This window comes from Harpia harpyja, chromosome 13 (assembly GCF_026419915.1).
Source record: "Harpia harpyja isolate bHarHar1 chromosome 13, bHarHar1 primary haplotype, whole genome shotgun sequence".
In the NCBI taxonomy this organism is placed as follows: domain Eukaryota; kingdom Metazoa; phylum Chordata; class Aves; order Accipitriformes; family Accipitridae; genus Harpia; species Harpia harpyja.
In genome coordinates this window covers 1356964-1374830 of record NC_068952.1, presented here as the reverse complement: position 1 = coordinate 1374830, position 17867 = coordinate 1356964, and the positions used below count along the sequence as shown (strand labels likewise).

At 49.0% G+C, this 17867-nt stretch overlaps 1 protein-coding gene across 1 annotated transcript; it reads right to left on the bottom strand.

Moving 5' to 3' along the window:
- Window positions 1-4856: 4856 nt before the first annotated feature.
- On the bottom strand, window positions 4857-16032 carry DSTN (destrin, actin depolymerizing factor). Its single transcript, XM_052806161.1, has 4 exons — window positions 15842-16032; window positions 6770-7077; window positions 6453-6529; window positions 4857-5147 (listed from the first exon to the last, which is right to left on the bottom strand). The coding sequence occupies exons 1-4, from the start codon at window positions 15842-15844 to the stop codon at window positions 5038-5040; spliced, it is 498 nt and encodes a 165-aa protein (XP_052662121.1). The 5' UTR covers window positions 15845-16032; the 3' UTR covers window positions 4857-5037.
- Between the last annotated feature and the right edge of the window lie 1835 nt (window positions 16033-17867).

Here is a 17867-nt window from a genome sequence, read left to right as displayed (position 1 = left end):
GGGAATTTTGTCCCTGTGGGTGTTTGTTGTGTGGTGGTCGTGCTCGGTCACTGCCGGGCTCTCCGGCCCTCTGCTCTCCCCTTCTTGTGGCTTTCCTGTTTAATTTTTTTTTTCCTTTTTTTGGTTTTCTTTTTTTTTCTCTTTTTTTTTTCTCTTTTCTTTTTTTTTTCTTTGTTTTCCTTTTTTTTTTCTTTTTTTTTTTTTAAAGCTGGTTTCTTAGGAAATGGCAGAGGCCACGTGACAGCTCAGTGCCTGTCTCCCCACAATAAAGCTGCTGAGCCCGATGCTGACATCAGCGGGATTTAAGGGGGGGGGGAAGCCCCCGAAGCACTTCTTCCCTCCAGGGTGTCCAAAAAGTCAAGCCCAGGAAGGGGGATGAGGGTCAGACCTGCCTCCATTTTGTTGCTGGGGAAGGCAGTGTGCGCTCAACCTCTATATTAGACACCAGAGACTCCACGCAGGCAGGACTGGGCAGACACGTGTCCTGTCCCCACCCCCAGCACTGTGGCTTTTGGGGTTGTGATGGAGAAGGGATGTGGAAAACACACAAGGGGGGGGGGGGTGTGTGTCCCCATCTTTGACCAAGCAAGAAAAAGGGGTTCTGCTGAATTCTGGCTGAGGAAATGACAAGCTGAGAGCTAACCCCCCCCCCCAAACCTGCTCCCATCCTTTTCCGAAGGCACCTTTTTAACTGGTGCTTGCTGGAGGAGGCTGAGCAAAGGCTGCTGCACCCAGAAGTCGGGGCGCGCATCGGTGCTGAGCCCATCCACGCTCATTGCAGAAATGGGCTGAGCGCCTTCGCAGGATGGGGTGCTGACGGAGCTCACGCTCTTGGCCAGAGGGCTGTGTCTCCCTGTGGGGCCCCTTGCACGGCAGCTGAGACCGCACACACTCATTACAAGCCCTGATGTGCCCCCCCCCCCCCAACCCCCCCATCACCTCCTGCCGCAGAGCAGCAGACCTGGCCTGTCACGTTCTGGCTTTTAAGATCCCCAAAAGTGAGGAATTTTACCGGGATTGCAAAAAAAACCCCGTTGAGCGTATCAGGGTGGCCGTCACCCCCCCGAGAGCCATCCGGTGGGAAGAGCCCCAGAGCAGCAGGTGCAGCGAAGTGAGTGCAATCCATCGGTTTTTCAGTTTTTTTTGCTTTTGCAACGATTTCCTTTATTGTCAGCTCTTGTGCAAAACAGAGCGGATACCCAGGCGTTAACACAGGAGCAGTAACAAACCCCTTCCCCAAAAACAGCACAACGCAAGGAGAGCAGCCGGCATCCCGGGCAGGGGGGGCTCTGATGGGGCTCCAGAAGTCACGCAAGAATAAATTCGATGTCCCCAGAGTCGGAGGACACGGTGCCCTTCCAGGACACATCACCGAGCTGGCTGTTTTAGAAAGAAAGAGAGGAGCTGATCTTGTTAAGCAAAGCTGAAAAAACCCACATCTTTTTGGGGGAAAAGACATTTAGCTTAATTTTCGATACCTGGAGTGGTACCGCTGGGATTTTTTTCTTCCCTCGGCACCTTGGCGGAAAGGGAAGGACATCCCGAGGGGCTAGGAAAAACCCAAGCCTTGCCCACCAGCACGCAGGGCTGAGGACCGGCCAGCCCCTGCTCTCCCAGGAGCTGGTGGGATTTCACAACGTGGGCTTTGCCGAGGGTTATCTCCTTTCCTCCAGGTAAGCCACGCTGTCGGCTTGTTACTTGCTGGAGTGATTTTTGATGGGAAGGCTGGATCCTTTGGCTGATGTCAGTCATGGCTGAAGTTACCTTTCAGCCTGGGCTTATCAAGCCACAGCTTAGACACTCAAGTTTGCCTTTGCTGGAGCAGCTAAATTACATTTACACCACCTGCTGCTCAAGCTCAGGCCTGAATTACCAGTCTCCATCTCCCAACCCCATCTTCTCCCCAGTGTAATGGACAAAAAAACGGCTTTTGGGAAACCGTTGCCTGCACGTGGACTTGAAAAGGTTTTTAGTAGCTCTGCTCTTGCGGCAGCCAAGGTGCAGTACCTGGGCTGTGGTCCTGCTGAGCTTGCGTGGCTCCGAGCTGTGTCCCGCTGAACCCCCTTCACCTTTTTCTTCTCTTCATGCAGTCCTGTTATAAAGTAATTTCTCTCCCCAGCAATTGGCCAAGCTATAGGAAGCGTTCCTCGTGTTGTCTCTCCCTGGTTGCCTTGCCTTTTCAGAAGGTCTGGGTGATTTGGGAGAAACCTTAACTCTAAGGACTTGAAACAGAAGAGGAAACGTCTTCCCGTGCTTTTCATCCCCTCCAACCGCAGAAGGACAACCAGCCTAGGGAGGTGGTGAAGTTTGGCCCACTAACTCCACGACGTGGACAAGCCTGAAGCATTATAGCTGCGAAGGTTAAGAGTTACTGGCAGCCCTGGAGAGCAGGAGTACTGTTCCAGAGAGACCAGTATAACACCTCAGGATTTACTGTGAGGGTCCTAAAAGCAGCCAAAGCCTCTTAGATCAGCTGAAGCTGTGGGATCACACCTAGCCAAGGCCCAAAGTGCCACCTCAGACCTCCCATCCCTCAAAGTCCTGGGACTAAGGCATTTTGTACCCAAGTCCCCGATCCGAGGGCTTTCACGTTGTGGGAGATGCCCTCCTACCTTCCAGGTCTGACATCCTTCCCCCTTTGCAGGGACTCCTGCTCCATTTTCTAACCAAGGAAGGACATCCCAGGCAGAAGTCCACCACGGTGTCACGTGGGCTGGATATCTCTTCAAAGATGCCTGAAGTCTGGAGGCACTAGTTATCAGCTGGATCTCGGCTGGGAGTTCCCTTTGTTTGTCAGGCAGCACCACTCCCGCTGTGTCACTCTGGTTTCCTTATCTCAACCTGGACTTTGGACAGAGACCAGTACTGCAGACACCCGGGCAAGGAGGAGCTGTTGACGAGGACGATTACCCACTTGGGCGAGCTCAGAGTTGACCGAAACACAGGCTAAAAAGCAGCAGCAGAAACCAGGCCGGTTTGCTTTTCTCCAAATCAGAAAGCTTCGCTCCAGTGGATCTCTTTACATCAGAAAACCTTGTGCTCCCAACCCTGTGACCCGTGCGGGTGCCAAGTTAGAGCAAGCGGTCAATGCCCGCCTTTAATTAAAGGTTTTAACCATGCAGCGTGGCCAGAGAGGGCACATGCTGAGTTAGGTAATGGACCATTATGTCCCTGGCCCTGCAGATAAACCAGCGCACCGCTTTGCCGAGAGGCTGCAGGGACAGTACGGCCTTCTGTCCCTGCACAGCTGGCGAGAGCTCGCAGAGGAAGGGGCAGCCTGTAACTGCCCGGGCTTCGTCAGGCTGGCCAGAGAAAGCTCCCTCAGTTCTTACAGGGAAAGCAGCACAAAATAACCCACACGTGCTGGGTTTCTCCTGCTCAGACTGCAAATGTGTTTCCCAGGAAGCTCCCCAACCCACGGAAATTTGGGTCCGAAGCCTAAAAGGCAGAGAGCAGGTACTGTTAGGGAGCTAGAGCCTGCAGCAGGCTGGCTCTAGCTTTCCCCCCCAACTCCCTCTGCCTCCACCAGCTCCTCCTTCCAGCCTGTTTCCCCCCCCCATCCCTTCTCCCCCGTGAACACCACAGGGCAGTACCTGCGGAAGGCGTACCAGCTCCCCGAGCAGCCGGCTTACGCAGGGCTCCGGTGTGCTCAGCCAGCAGCACCGGCTCTGCTGCAGGAGGGCTAATCCGGAGGCTGGAGAGGAATCAGTCACTGACCCAGGGGAGGGAAACCCCATTTATTTAGGCTATTTGAATTTGGCACGCACAGAACATATCACAGTAACGCACTGGAGGCTAAGGGTTTTGTTTTTTTTTTTTTTTTTTTTCTTTTTCTCTACAGACATACAGGAAAACTCTATGCAACTCCCATGTACACATTACACAAAGGAAACAGCTTTAATCAACCACTGGTGAAACATGGAAGCTTTTAAGATCTCTGTAGCTGGCACAGGAATGTTCTCTACCCCCCATACAAAAGGCATTTCAGGTCAAACTTTCTAGTAGGTGATATTTCCATGCATTTCTACAGAATTAAAGAAGCTAACAGACAAAAAGCCCAGATCAAGCCGTATTAGTCAGGCTGATTGGTTCTACTAAGTTAAATCAATAGTAATTATGGACAAATGGACCAAGTGACCAAAGACTGGGGCTGAAAACCACCACTTTTTAAGATGTGGTTCTTTCTCATTGAACTACCCATAACTGGAGAGCTCCAATATAAGAATCTGCATTTGTAAAAGCCTCAGAAGCATCCGATCCGCTAGCAAGTGTGTATTAGAGAAACTAAGGTAGTTCTAAATTAAACTATATCAACAGAAAAGCAATTTCTATAGAATCACTCAGGCTGGAAGAGACCTCAAGACACTTCATAACAAGAAAATTGAACCTACAGAACAAGTGAACCTTTAAATATTATTACTGCACCGTGAGTTTACAAGAGAGTGGATTAGGACTATTTCTCCAGAAAAGTGTGTCTATTTTATCTCTATTTAACTTCAGAATTAGCCTTATTAGTACTGCTCTGCAACTGCAAGCACTAAGAATTTAACCCAGTTTTGGTGCCAACAGGCTGCTTTAGCCTAACTTTAACTACAGGTTTTAAGTTTTGCATTAAACAGGTACAGGGGAAAAGATTTTGAGTTTGGCAATTTGGCCAGTAGCCTCAAAAAGACTGAATTTTGCTTGTTACAATTTAGAAAAGTAAGAACAGGAGGAACCAGATTGTTCTCACCTCCCCCCCCTTTCATCCCATGATACACTGCTGCATTGGACCAAAATTTTTGGAGACCTTTAGTGTTAATCCATTGGGGACAGTATTGGGCTGGACAACCAATGCAAATATTAATACACCAAGATAAATCCTTAGATTCAATTTATTTAGGGTCATTTGTACATACGAGCTACATCTCCAAAATCTACTTTATTCTACAAGACAGCTTCCCTACAGTTAGTGAAACCCTTGCCTAGAATGGTTGCTTTACATAACTGATATATTAAAACATGGAATGCTTGTAGAGTTGTGGCACTGTATGACATCTACACGGGACTTCCTTCAAAAGCTACGACTAGGGAGCCTCCTAGCTTCTCAGCAATGCAAGCTCGGTTGAGGTCCTCTGGCCCATTTGCTTGGCATTCATGCTTTATGCCTAAAAGAAGAGGCAAAACACTCAATAATGCAGTATTTCAACATGCTAGTAATCAATCAAAGAAACATACTTGGTAGTAACATTAGAAGAGGCAATCCGGTCACTCAAGCAGGTAAGTCCTGCTTTAGCTTAGGAATTTGGATGGTTTTCCCCTGATGTGTCAGAGGAGACACCTGGCTACACACCAAATATCAACATAGAAATATCAGGGAGAAAGTTTTCACTAGATCAGTGCTCAGACTGTTAGCCTTTTCATTGCAGGCTATCTTACGAGCAAGTCTCTCATTTCTAGTGCTACCCTGGATATGGCAGATGAGGGAGCTACGCGCAAGCACACTAAGATGGCTGACTCAGCTCCCCCTCTGGAGAGGTGGGTGAAAGAATCAGAGTGAGAACCTGAGATGTAGAGACCAGAAAGACTTCGCTGGTCTAAGGAATCAACAGTGGTTTCTTTTTTTCGAGGGCGGGGGAGCCTGTCTTATGTGGAGAAAAGCAGAATTTCTTCAGGATTTCTTTTTTTCAACTTTGACACATGCAGCACAGAACAGTCTCCCTGGGTAGCTCCAATCCACTGGCGAGTTGTCCTGTGAAGGCTGGCACTGCTGCACAATGATCCTGTCAGTCTTGCACGCTGCAAGATTTTGGCCCAGTGAGGCATGAGGAACTGAAGGGGGGGGGGGGCAGTGCTATCTGGCTACAAGCCATCGTAATGACCGACTTAGCATGAAATTTCTGAATGCTGCAGCAAGGTGTTTACTCCTTGGTTAATGGTGCCCGACAGGCTGAACAGTACTTCGCTTCTCCACTTGGAGATGCAATGCCTTTTAAAATGAGTAATCACAACTGCATCTCTAAATCGAGTGAATTAATTACTACTATTACACCACAGTAAGTTTATGAGATTGTGTATTTCAACAGACACAGGGCTGAAAGTCCTCTGCCACAGGGGCAGCTCTGCACAAAATCCAGCTCCGTGTTATGAATCTAATGGTTTCTAGCCTGTCTGGTGCAGATGTGCTGCTCTGTGCAGCACGGCTATGGTGTCACAGATCGCAAAGCCTGCTCTTGTCCTGAGCACAGTTCTAGCGCCTCTAAAATTCAAAGTCAGACAGTGTAAGTTTTAGCCAGAGCTCATTTTAGCTCTGTCACAGGGCACTTCACCTGTAAAGTTTTCATGTCTCACTGGTATCTCAAAAAAAACCACCCCAAAAAACCCAAACCAAACCAATTAGCCAAAAGTTAAGCCTTGCTGCGTAAGCATCATAGGGGCATGGCACAGCTAGGAGCGTTAGCTGTATTACATACCTTGAAACTTCTTTTTGATTGCATCCTTGGAGCTTGCGTAGATCATCTTACTTTTGAGAGGTGCTTGTTCTGGTGCCCTAATGGGACACACCAAAAAGAGTGCAATTAGTGACATTTATTGTCCAGCACAGACAGAAGCAGTATCCTACCGATTATGAACAAGTGAAACGTCTCATGGCTCGGATGACAGGCATCAGGCTGTCTGGCTCACTTTAAGCCTGCCATCTTGCCAGCCTGGGTAATACAAACACTCGGAGACCTCACCCACAGCGCTTAGACTGCATATTAGGAATGAGTGAGTTGGGAAGACAGCTTACCACAAGAAAAACATCAGCTCTTCTTTTTTGGATTCCTTGGTCTCAAAGCTTGCATCATACAAGGCATAACGGCAATCCTTCTCGGGAAGCATCTGCACAAAGTGCTTGAAAGGGTCGGTAACTGTCACACCGACATCTCCCACCAGAATCTCTTTGCCTTCTTCCACAATAATGCACTTTTTGTCTGGACTGAGGCAGAAGATGACAGCCTTCTTCCTCTTCTTAATTTCCTCGGGCGTAGAGCACTTCCGCACTTTCATGTCGTAGAAGATACGGCATACCTCATCGGCAACTTGTACTCCAGATGCCTGCAAAGACAAGAGCAAAGACCCTTAGGGCTACCGCCGCAAATTTTCACAACTACATTACTGCACTGCCTGAAATGCGAGGCTAGAAGACAACCACTACTGGCAATAGTCACCAGCGGCCTCAGAGTCTCGTCAGAAAAGGCTGCAGGCCCTCTTTTTCCAGGCCAAGTAAAGAATCTGGAGTCTTGATGCTGCCCACAGCCAGCTGCCAAACCAAAACTATTCTGAAGAAGGCGCAATCCTACTTATATTAGAACACTGTTTTGGGGTAGTTTTACATGCATGTCCACCCCTTGTCCTCCGAGATTCAGTTGCGGCAGATCCTTTGGCATTACAGCAGCTTAATTTTGTTACCCTTTTCAGGCTGGCTAGACAATCAAGTCCACGAGGATCTTCTGTTCAAAGTTTCCTAGCCATTTCTACCATGCTTGCTAGCAGCTTTAGGAGCAGATGTAAAACATGGCCAAATTCCATGCTTGTCACATGGATTTGGTTTAGAGATCAAGAGACATGTAGTGGGGTACTGGGACTATAGTAGTACAGTTTTTAGCTGAACAAGCCAACTTTCAGAAGTTGCTCTGAACGCAGTGTTTTAAAGGGAGAACTCGCAAGTCTAACAGTTAAAGTGTCTACTTCCCAGCAGTTCCTCCATCACTTTTTAAAGCAAGCTGCCTGCCTTTTGAACTTTTTTTTTGTTTTCCCCTTTAAGTGTGATGGGAAATTCTAGTTACTTAGTGGCATTGCCCTGCGCTAGCTGTAATGGGAGGTGCAGATGCAGCATTACCAATCTAATGTTAAAGGCAGCTGCACAGAATAAAGAGGACAAGACCTAGCAAGAATGACGAGAGGCTGAACTGCATTTTCAGCCTGCTGCTTTTTTGGGAATGAGACAAAAAAAAAAAAAAGAGGTGGCAGGGTAGAAGCATTTGTATATGACTTCTGTTCTCAGAGTGCAGCAAAGTTGGAGAGCTTAAAAGCAGCTGTGCAATAGCGAATATTGCAAATATGGGAAGCCATACTGGTCAGCAGACTGGAAGAACATCACGGCCAGAGCAGTGAAAACCAAATTGAAGCCTGTGCAACACTCATCTATCTGTTCAAAATGCTGCATGCAGTGTAAACAGTGAGATTCCTTTCTAATGCTGCTTCTCCCCCTGTTGGTTTTTGGTCTTCCAAATTCAAATGATATATCCTCACATACGGCAATTCATATCTCAGAAGGAAAACTGCCCTCCTCCCTCTGTGTAAACTGCCACACATCACTGTTATAAGCACAGTCAGCAGTACTAACAGTCAGGTAAACCATGAGGTGAGATATACCAACTGAGAAAGACTAAAGGTTGTTCTTCATTTTGTTTTTCCTTAAGCTCAGCCCCAAAACATGTGCTTGATGGATTCATTTTGTGGGGGACACTGTACCTTGTCAGAGTGGCAGTGTTCTAGAGAAACAGCAGAGTTCAGCTGCAAAACCTGGGGTGTCAGTGGTGAAGGAGAACTGCTTAGTGCTAGCTTTCAAACAGGCTGTCCTTGAGATGGTTATTCATTGAACAACTACTTAACGTGTATTTTAAAGCCTTGACCAACGCCTACCACGCAGGACCTCAGATGAGCCCAGATTCTGCTTTTTCTACCAACATCTCTCCTTCTGTAACTTCTAGCAGCTGGCATAGCTTTGCTAACCCAGTGAAGAAAGGTGGCACAGCTGGCAGAATCTATTACCATGGAGTCTGGCACCTAGATCTCCCAAGTGCTGGTCATGCAAAACCAGGGCAATCTCATACAGCAGTGAATCTGAGACAGAAGCTTTTCTCTACCGTGGAGAACAGTGCTCTTTAGGGGTTTACTCAAATACAAGGGGACCTCCCTCAAGATTTGCAATGCATGGCTTGTCTATTAGGGGTAATCTACCCAGAATCCCTTGCACTCACTTTGGGATAGAAGAACAGGGAGTAAGTCACTGTGCCTCAGCTGCCTGGCAGGCAGCCACCCTTCTGCATATCACCAATAAGGCAAGGAAAGTAAGCGGAGAAAGCCTATTCCAGGATAAATTCGAGCAAAAGTGCAAACATCGACTCAAACTGACTCATTCCTATGTCACCTCCTCCATATGGAGAGACTGCACTTTGTCAGAGTGTGATGGAGAACTAATGAGGAATAAAGGCCTTTCTCCTCCCATCCCTGCGGTTGGTGTAGGCAAGTGCTCTCTGGGAAGACTCTAAATAATACAAGGTCGCCCTAATAAAGCAAACAGTACAGCGACTAGAACTATTGCATCATTCACTAAGGACAAATCCACAGTGAACTCATGACAATGTTTTTTCCCCGGAGGTTTGTCTTCTAACTAATGGCACCTCAGTAGCTGACAACAGGTGTTAAGACTCAGGTTTTAGTCACAAAAAACTCAAGATTCTAAGTAGAAAATCCTCAGAAAGCCTGAACTAACATGGGAATGAGTCTACTAATTGCATAAAAGTGGTTCATGTCACCTAGCTCAGCCTTTGTCAATTCTCAATCACCCCCGCACACCAATTCCTGTTGGCAAGAAGTTAGCTTTGAAAGAAGAGGTTAATGCTCAGCAGAGAGCCAGAAGCAAGCAGCAGCAACAGAGCTGCAGGTTAATGCAAACTGTGCAGTTAAAGAGCATATGCTTGTGCTACTGCACAGCCAGAAACATGTCTCCAAGTCGGGAGACAAGTTGTTTCCTTATAAAGAAACTGAGCACTGCTGGCAAGTCAGTTCAGATTCCAAAAATGTTGAGAGTATTTAGTCTGGAAACTCAAAATTCACTGTTAAACTGCAGCTGATAACTGGCACTGATCAGAAGCTGAAGGGACAATAGTAAGAACTGGATTTTCTAGCTTTCCAAACCAAAAGGCTGTTAGTAGCTGGTGCTACTCCTCAACCCCTGGATTCATCACACAGGCTGACATTAGCAGCCACTATATTGCTAGGCACAATGCAGATTTGTTCCATCTGAGAAAACCCTATAGCTGTGTCACAGTATGGGCTGAAATGAACCCATAAACTCCCGGTGCAACTAACTGCTTCCAAAGAGAGGATCTTACTTCTGTAACTGTAGGACTCCCTCTTCAACCCTGGGCTTGTACCAGCCACAACTGGCTTCATAAACATACTTAAAAAATAATAAAAAAAACCCCAAACCCTAGGGAGCTTTTGTTGTAAGGTGGTTGCAACCATTCTGTGTAGGGCAGCAACAGGATGACTGTTAAGAGCACACTCCTAAACACATGTCCTCAATTGACATTTTAACCGTGTCTCTGCTGATTCGTCCAGAAGAATAGCTGGTGAGAAGCCTCCACCCCATCAGTAATGACAGAATAAATGTTTATTTGTTAGTCTGGATTTTCTCTCTTTGGCCCAATACCGCTCTGCTCAGAGGATTCAATACAGCACATTCATTATTATTTTGTGCATTCTGGCTTGAACGCTGCAGGGCTACAACAGCTAGCCTGGTTCTGTTCCTTTTTCAGTATGAAAGCAGTTATCCAACTCTGGACTGGTACACAGGTGGCTGGCTGTTCATTGAGCAGTACATATTGCAGGTACTTGTGGGATACACGACCATCAGCTGGTGACATTTTGTTGCAGGGGACAGATCAACCCTGTAACACAGGCAACACCAACTTAAAACCATTCTTGGGACTCAGCTGCAGAGAAAAGACTACATTCAAGTAGCCAGCCTGTTTCTATAGGTGTCGAGAACCTTAACTGTGGGGCCTGTTAACCTCGCTGAAACAAAGCAGCAGCCAGGAGGCAAGCCACCTAATCATCAGATAGAAAAATGACAAATGACACCAGTACAGCATATTCAGGGAGACATTCAGGCGAGAATGGACAGAGTAAGTTTCTCTGAGGGCATCAGCAAAAATGAGTTCTCCCCCAGTACCTCCATGCAACTATTGCAAAGGCGGCATGTCTTGTGGGCAGCGTTGCCTCATACATTATTCTGGAGCCCTTATACCAGTATCCCCATTGTATTTTCATATAGACTGCTGTAGGCACATGAGGTAATGGTTGCATTAAATGCCTTGTCAGCATGCGCTGCAGTAACACAGCAGCTCTTATTCCCTACACAAAGCCATCGTTCCTGCCTTAAGTGCAAAGCACTGCAGAAGTCTTGTGAGAGCAGAATGCCGTCCCTACACAGGGCAGTCCAAAGAGAGAGCCTTCTGTCTAGCAGGCTTCCAACTGCAAGAGCCGTCCCCAGCTGCCTCCACTAATAGCTTCCAACATTTTGCCTCCATCGCCAAGCACTCTACAACTGAAATTTAATCTAAATGGGGGAAGACTAAAGAATAATCCAGAGCTTTCTCAAGAAAATCCCCATATACAGAAAGCCATTTCAGGAGCGACACACATGCCAGACGCCTGATAAACTGGATTTGTAGCAAGCATGCACTGAAATGCAACTCTGACACAATGAAATTTGCCTTCTCTTTTGTTAGGAAGCGCTGTGAACTCCAGCATTTTCCTCAAATATTTAAAGTATTTTACCTAAGAAAAGTCTTTGTTCCCTCCTCAACTGTAAGACAGCCAAGACAACTTTAAACTAATGACTTAGTTTGCCTCAAGACAAGTTTGAAGGACTAAATTTGTTTTTATGTATTGACAATTTTACAGCGTGTGTTCTCTTTCCTGTGATCAGAACCTAAGCACCCTCCATAGTGGTGCCTGTGCATGTGTTACCTACAGAGACATTTCAAGAACCAGTTCTCGACCTGTTTAGTTTGGGAATCATGCACACACATTGTATACACCAGCGTGGACTATCCACAGCTACTCAAGTGGAAACTTTTGCTCCTTGGAAAAGCATCATCGATTTTTCCAGAATTTGACACCAAGAACTTATTGAAGTATGCCTTGTTTAATTGCAAAGGCAGATTTGAGAACACTGTGCTCCCATGTTTGCTAGTCACACTACTGCCACACATCTGGTTCTCAGTTTCTTCAGCTAGCACCTTGTTTCCCCTATGCTTGGCATACCATCTCTCCTATCTACCTTCAAAATCCCCTACCACTGCCAGAACTGCCTGTGTAATTATGTGGCATTTCCATCTGACTCAGTAATGTGTCATAGTACATCTCTGCGACAGATATTTTTTCAATTAAACCTATTACCACCCAACTCTTCTGGGACAGCAGCCTTCACAAAGCTGTGCCTTACATTGCCACAGAATAGCCTGGGACACCATCAGCACCGAGACCTTCAAGGGAAAACTAAGCCAAGTTGGTTGGGAGAGCACCTAGCAGCAAGGGAGGGTCACACAGCCTGGCTGCAGCTAACAGACTGCTAGATTTTACCAAATCAGGCCTCTGAAAAGGTATCAGCTATGGCCGACAAGCCGACTGAAAACGTAGGTGGTTAAAAATATAAGGATCTTAAATACTGCTTTGCTTTTAATCTGTTATTTGAGCACTCAAAAACCCCTATCTGATATGACCATCCACACTTTACTGAGTAGGAAAGAAGGCAATGCATGGAGTGACTAGTTTAACTTCACCCCAAAGACCAGCACCAGTGTGGGAACACCAGTGACTTCCCAAGCCCCAATAGGCCCATGTCCTCTGCTACTACCTACAGACAGACAGACAGACACCTCCATTTACACCAGGCAGCCCATGCATGTGGAAGTCCAAAGCTTCAGTTCAGATCTGAAGCATGATAGGAAACATAACTAACTGCCTTTTTACTGCTGTTGTGCAAGAGGCCATTATTTGCAAACCATAAACCAGCAAGAAGTACAGAGTCATTTGCATATCACTTGTAGGCAGATCTTGCCAGGTAGACTCAAGTTTTTTATTTTGCATTAGTTTGTCTCTTTTTGGGGGAGAAGGCATGGGGGAAGGAATCAAAACTCTATTCAGCTTTTTTTTTCCCCCCTGCCAATAAGAAAGGTTATCGACTAGATGAGGAGAGATGAGTAAGAAAGCAATTAAAAAAAAAAAAAAAAAGCAGGAAAAAAGTCTCCCCTGAATTCCTGGAGGTCATTTCCTCAGCTTTCAGCCAAAGAGGAAATCATCACCTTGTCCAAGCTACCATGAAGTTCACTCCTGATATAATTATCAAGGCAGGTATAACAAGCAATACCCACAAAAGGCAATCCCAGCAACGCTGCTGAAAAACAGGAACTGGGGTAGCCAGTAGCAGGACAGAAGTTTTGAGTAGTACCCGTTCCTGTGTTGAAACACATGTTTTTAAGGTAATGCGGGTGTAAGCTGCTATGCAGCAGAAATCTTACAGGAAAGCAAAGCCTCTTAGAAACACATCCAGCACAGAAATCAGCTATTGTGAGCCCAAGTGTCTGTAAGAATTTTCTTGTGGCCCTCCAGGCGCCTATGGCAACCTAAAGCTTAAACCTCACCCTTAAAAACAGGCTTTGAAGGCCTGCTCTGGGCATCCCAGATACTTGTTACTGAAGTATCCATCCTGGAGATCGCTGTGAATGCTGAACAGTCAGGCAAGCGAAAGGCTCTGAACAGCTTTACATGCAAGTTCTGGCTGTCCGCAGGCTCTCCCACATGAGATCGCTTAGGTCAGCCCTTGCTCCCAGCAGGAGCCTCTTGATAGCGATATTCTGACAAGGCAAGTAGGAACATGCCAGACACCCACACTACCAATTGTCATGAGGCTGTCATCTAGTATATGAGGCATATGTACCTTGTAATTACACAGATTTGGAAATAGTATTGACTAACAACCAAGAAAAATAATTTGCACGGTCCTCCAAAGACCATGGACTCATTTAATCCAGTAGCAAAGAAACTGAACCTTGTGGCAAGACACAAAAGCAGAAAATCCAATGCTCTTTTGAAACCAAATGATGCCCTCCTGCTGGCACTACTGTGCTTTGCCAGAAGGCCTACACTCTTTGCCCAAAAGCAAGTTGATTTGCAGCAACTGGAAAGCATCTTAAAAAAGCCAACCCAGACCCTGTTCCAAAAAGGAGATCATTATGAGAAATACTAGTTTTGACTGACTGGGGAATTCTCTGGTTCTGAAGCAAGGTGAAGCCTGACACACTGAGTAGTCATTCTAAACTAGGTTTGCGTACTGCAGAGGTGGTAGCTAGCTTGTTCAGACAAGCCTATTTTAAACAAGAGCTGCAAGTCTCGTCAGACTTTTAGCAGCTTCATCTGCAACTCCCATTAGCTCTGCTCCACACTGCAGACCAGCCATAGATGCTCCAACTCGGGTGTTATAGGAAGCAGGGAGATTAGTAGCACATCCTGTCTGCCAGGTCTATACAGGCTAAAAGTTTATTTACTAGATATACCACATGCTTAAGAAACTAAAGGTAAATACCATGGGGAGGCCTCAAGATGTAACCCCTCTACTAATGGCAAATAACTAGGCAAGTGCGTCAAAACACACAAGCGTTTGTTGCTGGACAAGTGCTTGTGCATGACTCAAGCAAAAACGGGACAGCAGATAAAACTGTAAGCTAGTAATTCAAGTGAATTTGTCAGTCGCAGTAGCCCGAGTTAAACGGGGATGCAAACTTTTAGTGTAGGCAAACCAACCGAAAACGAACCACCACGAAGCATGCTAGCCGTTTGGTCTATTCTGCCCCATTTGTGAAAGGAGTCCCCTGGCACTTTTTTGAAAGCCAGAGAAAATGGGCAAGTCGGTGTGTTATGGTGAATACATTTCCGTATTTCCTCCCTTTCCAGCATTAGACCTTCCCTGTGCGGAGAAGCAAGACAAAACTCTCCCAAGCCCTTGCGGCAAGCACCTTCAAAATTCAAGCTTCTTCGAGCAGTCGCTGCAAAAACGTGTTTGTTACGATTACCGTCTTCCTTCCGCGGGTTTTGCTCCCCCCCATCCCATCCCATCCCCCCCTCCCTTTTGTCTGCTACCAGGACTGCTGACTCCAGCCGGGCCTGATGCAAGGCCGGCCCGGTCCCCGGCGACTGCGCACCGGGGAACGTTGGAACGGGGGCCCCCGGGCTGGCGGTAGGACGGGTTCTTCCCCCCCCCCCCCGGCTCCACCGAAGAGCCGTCGCCTTTTTTTCTAGGCCAGGCCCGAAAACCCCTCAGTTTTGGGGAAGATGGCTCCCGCCCTGGGCCGCTCGTCGGGGGCGGATGCGGCTGAGGCCGCGCTTCCTCCCGAGCGGGGCAGCCCCCCGTGAAGGGGGGTGTGTGTGTGGGGGGGGGGGTTCCCACTCCCCACGCAGCCCCTCGCGTGGGGTGGGGGGATGCCGCCCCTCCCCCCCGGCCGCGCCCTGCGGCACGGGGAGGGGCCGCTGCTCCCCCCCCCCCGGCTCTTCCCGCCTCGCTCTCCTCACCGCTCCCCCCCCCCCCCCCGGGGCAAAATGGACGCGCCTGCCCCTAGCGCCTGTGTGCGGCGCGGAACGTACCATCGCCTCCCGGGGGGGGGGGGGGGAGGACGAAGGGGAGAGGACAGTTCCATCGCCTCAAGGAGGGGGGAGTAACCTTCCGCCGCCTCATGGCGGGATGGGGGCGGGGGGGGGGGGGGCAAAAAGGGAGGAGAACGGATCCGCCGCCTCAAGTTCAAAGGCGAGCGGAAAGGACCGAGGGGAGGGAAGGAGAAGGAAAGAGGGGCGCGATGCCGCCGGGCACAACGGCGGCGCAGGCCGGGATGCGGCCGGCGGGCGGGCGGTACCTCCCGCCCCCATCCCCCCCTTTCCCCGGGGATGAAGGCGGGGGAGGAGGAAGAGGAGGCAGAGGGGGGAGGGGAAGCGCAACGGCCCGCTCCCCCCGAGGCGGCTCCCGGCTCCCTACCATGGCGTCGGCGGGGCACGGCGGGTGGCGGAGCGCGGTGCGGGCAGCGGCTTGTCCCCTCGGATGCTGGGCGCGGCGCGGGCTCCGGCAGCAGGAAGGGAAGCGGCGAGGGCGCGAGCCGGGCGGAAACGCTGCCGACGTCACGGTCCGCCGTGCCCGGAGGAGGAAGCGGTTGCTATGGTGGGAGCCCTGCGTGGCAACGCCCCGGACCCCCCGGCTCCGCGCGCATGCGCGTCCCCGCCCTACGGGTGTGGGGGGGGGGGAGGGGGAACCCACGCACCCTACAGTTTCCCCCCCACCCCCCACCCCGGCTTGGGTGGGCTGCCCAATCACAGGGGGAGCCCCCGGCTGATGGACGGCGGTCGCGCGCCGGCCGGCCAATGGCAGCATCCCCTCTGCTAGGTGGGGCGGGATTACCTGCCCCAAGGTGTGCCGCGGGGGTGAGCGTAGGGGAGGCGCTGAGGGGAGAGTTGGGGGCTCAGGGAGCCGTGAGGGGAAAAAGGCGGGAGGGCGGCTGCCGGGCAAAAATGAGAGGATTGGGGCTGCTGGGAGGGGCGTTGAAAGGGATTGAGGCAGCCGTGAGGGGGTAGGGGAGCGGTTTGGGGGGTACCGCGGCGGGGAGGCATCCGAGGGGGGCGGCTGTGGGGCGGTCACGGCCCTGAGGCAAGCAGGAGGGGAGGCGGCCCGAAAGAGAGCAGATGGGGGCGGTCCGTCGGAGGAGCTGGCGAGGAGGAAGTGCGGGGCTTTCCTTTCTTTCTCTCTCTCTCTTTTTTTTTTTTTTTTGGAGGGTTTTTTTTAATACCTACTTTGGTGCGATCTCAGTCAGGCACTCCTGATTGGCTCAGGCCGGCTGCGTGCTGCAGGAAACCCTGTGCATTGCTTCCCAGCTCCACCATCACCACCACACAGCAGCGGCAGCAGCGTCCCCCCGTGAATCAGAGCGGCGTCTGTTTCAGGTGGCTGAAACAATGAACGGTTTGTCCTCGGCACAAAGCTGGCCGCTGAGAAAACGCTGCTGCTGAGACCGGGGGGCTCGGAAAAGCTACTGTTTTCGTGTTTGTTGCAGTACCGCTCACTCTGAAATGCTGCGAAAATATTATTTCCTTAATGTTTCTGGGCAGTGAAGCTTGGGCTTTTTGTGATCAGATAACAGAAGCACCTGCTAACGTTAAAAAAATGTATAGACAGTTAGGTTTCATTACTGGGTCCTGACTGCAGTGATGTTTCCTGCATGAATCGATGAGCAAAAAGTCCCTGACATAAAGCTTATTTGTCAAGTCTCTGTGCCTGCTCGTAAGCAGAAGACAAAACCAAGTCTTGATTGCATGTTTTCAGGGCTGGGGTATGAGGCAGCAATACTTCATACCAGGTTACAGCTAGTATGAAGCCTCAATACTAAAGGTGTGAGCCATACCTTACAGTTTTTATCCATATTGCTCTTCTAATTAAGGGTGTTACCGTTTGATGGGTTTTCCCCTTCTTGCAGCATACCCCAGTAAATGCCCTCTTTAGATGCTGTTAGGCCTGTTCACATTAGATAGAAGTTCCCGAAAGACCCCATATTGAAGATGCTTGTATTGAAAAAGGAGTCCTGTTGCGTTAGGCTCATGTGTTGGGCGCCTTATGTTGGCCAGGGGTCCCTCCTGCAAGAGCATTTGCATCAGATTTGTGGTGACACTACCAAAAGACCTACCAGTACGACTTAGACTTAAATTGGGGGGGGTGGGTAGTTCTTCCCTAGGCTCTTTTCTGATGTATTTAATCAAGGAATGCCTAAATTGGGACCAAAGTCTTAACTGACTTTGGAAATAATAACAAGAATTGAGTAGGGTACATGTTTGGGTTTTGGTTTTTAAACATATCATTCTAAAAGAAGTTGGATAAAATGCCTGTGTAATAGTAGAGCTTCGGTCCTACAGATACATCTCTCTGGACAACTTGTGGTCCTGTCTGTCTGCTCTAATCGTTAGCCTGGTGCCAGTGCGTGCTGCGTGGCTGGGAGAGAACTCAAGGCGGGCACTGTTTG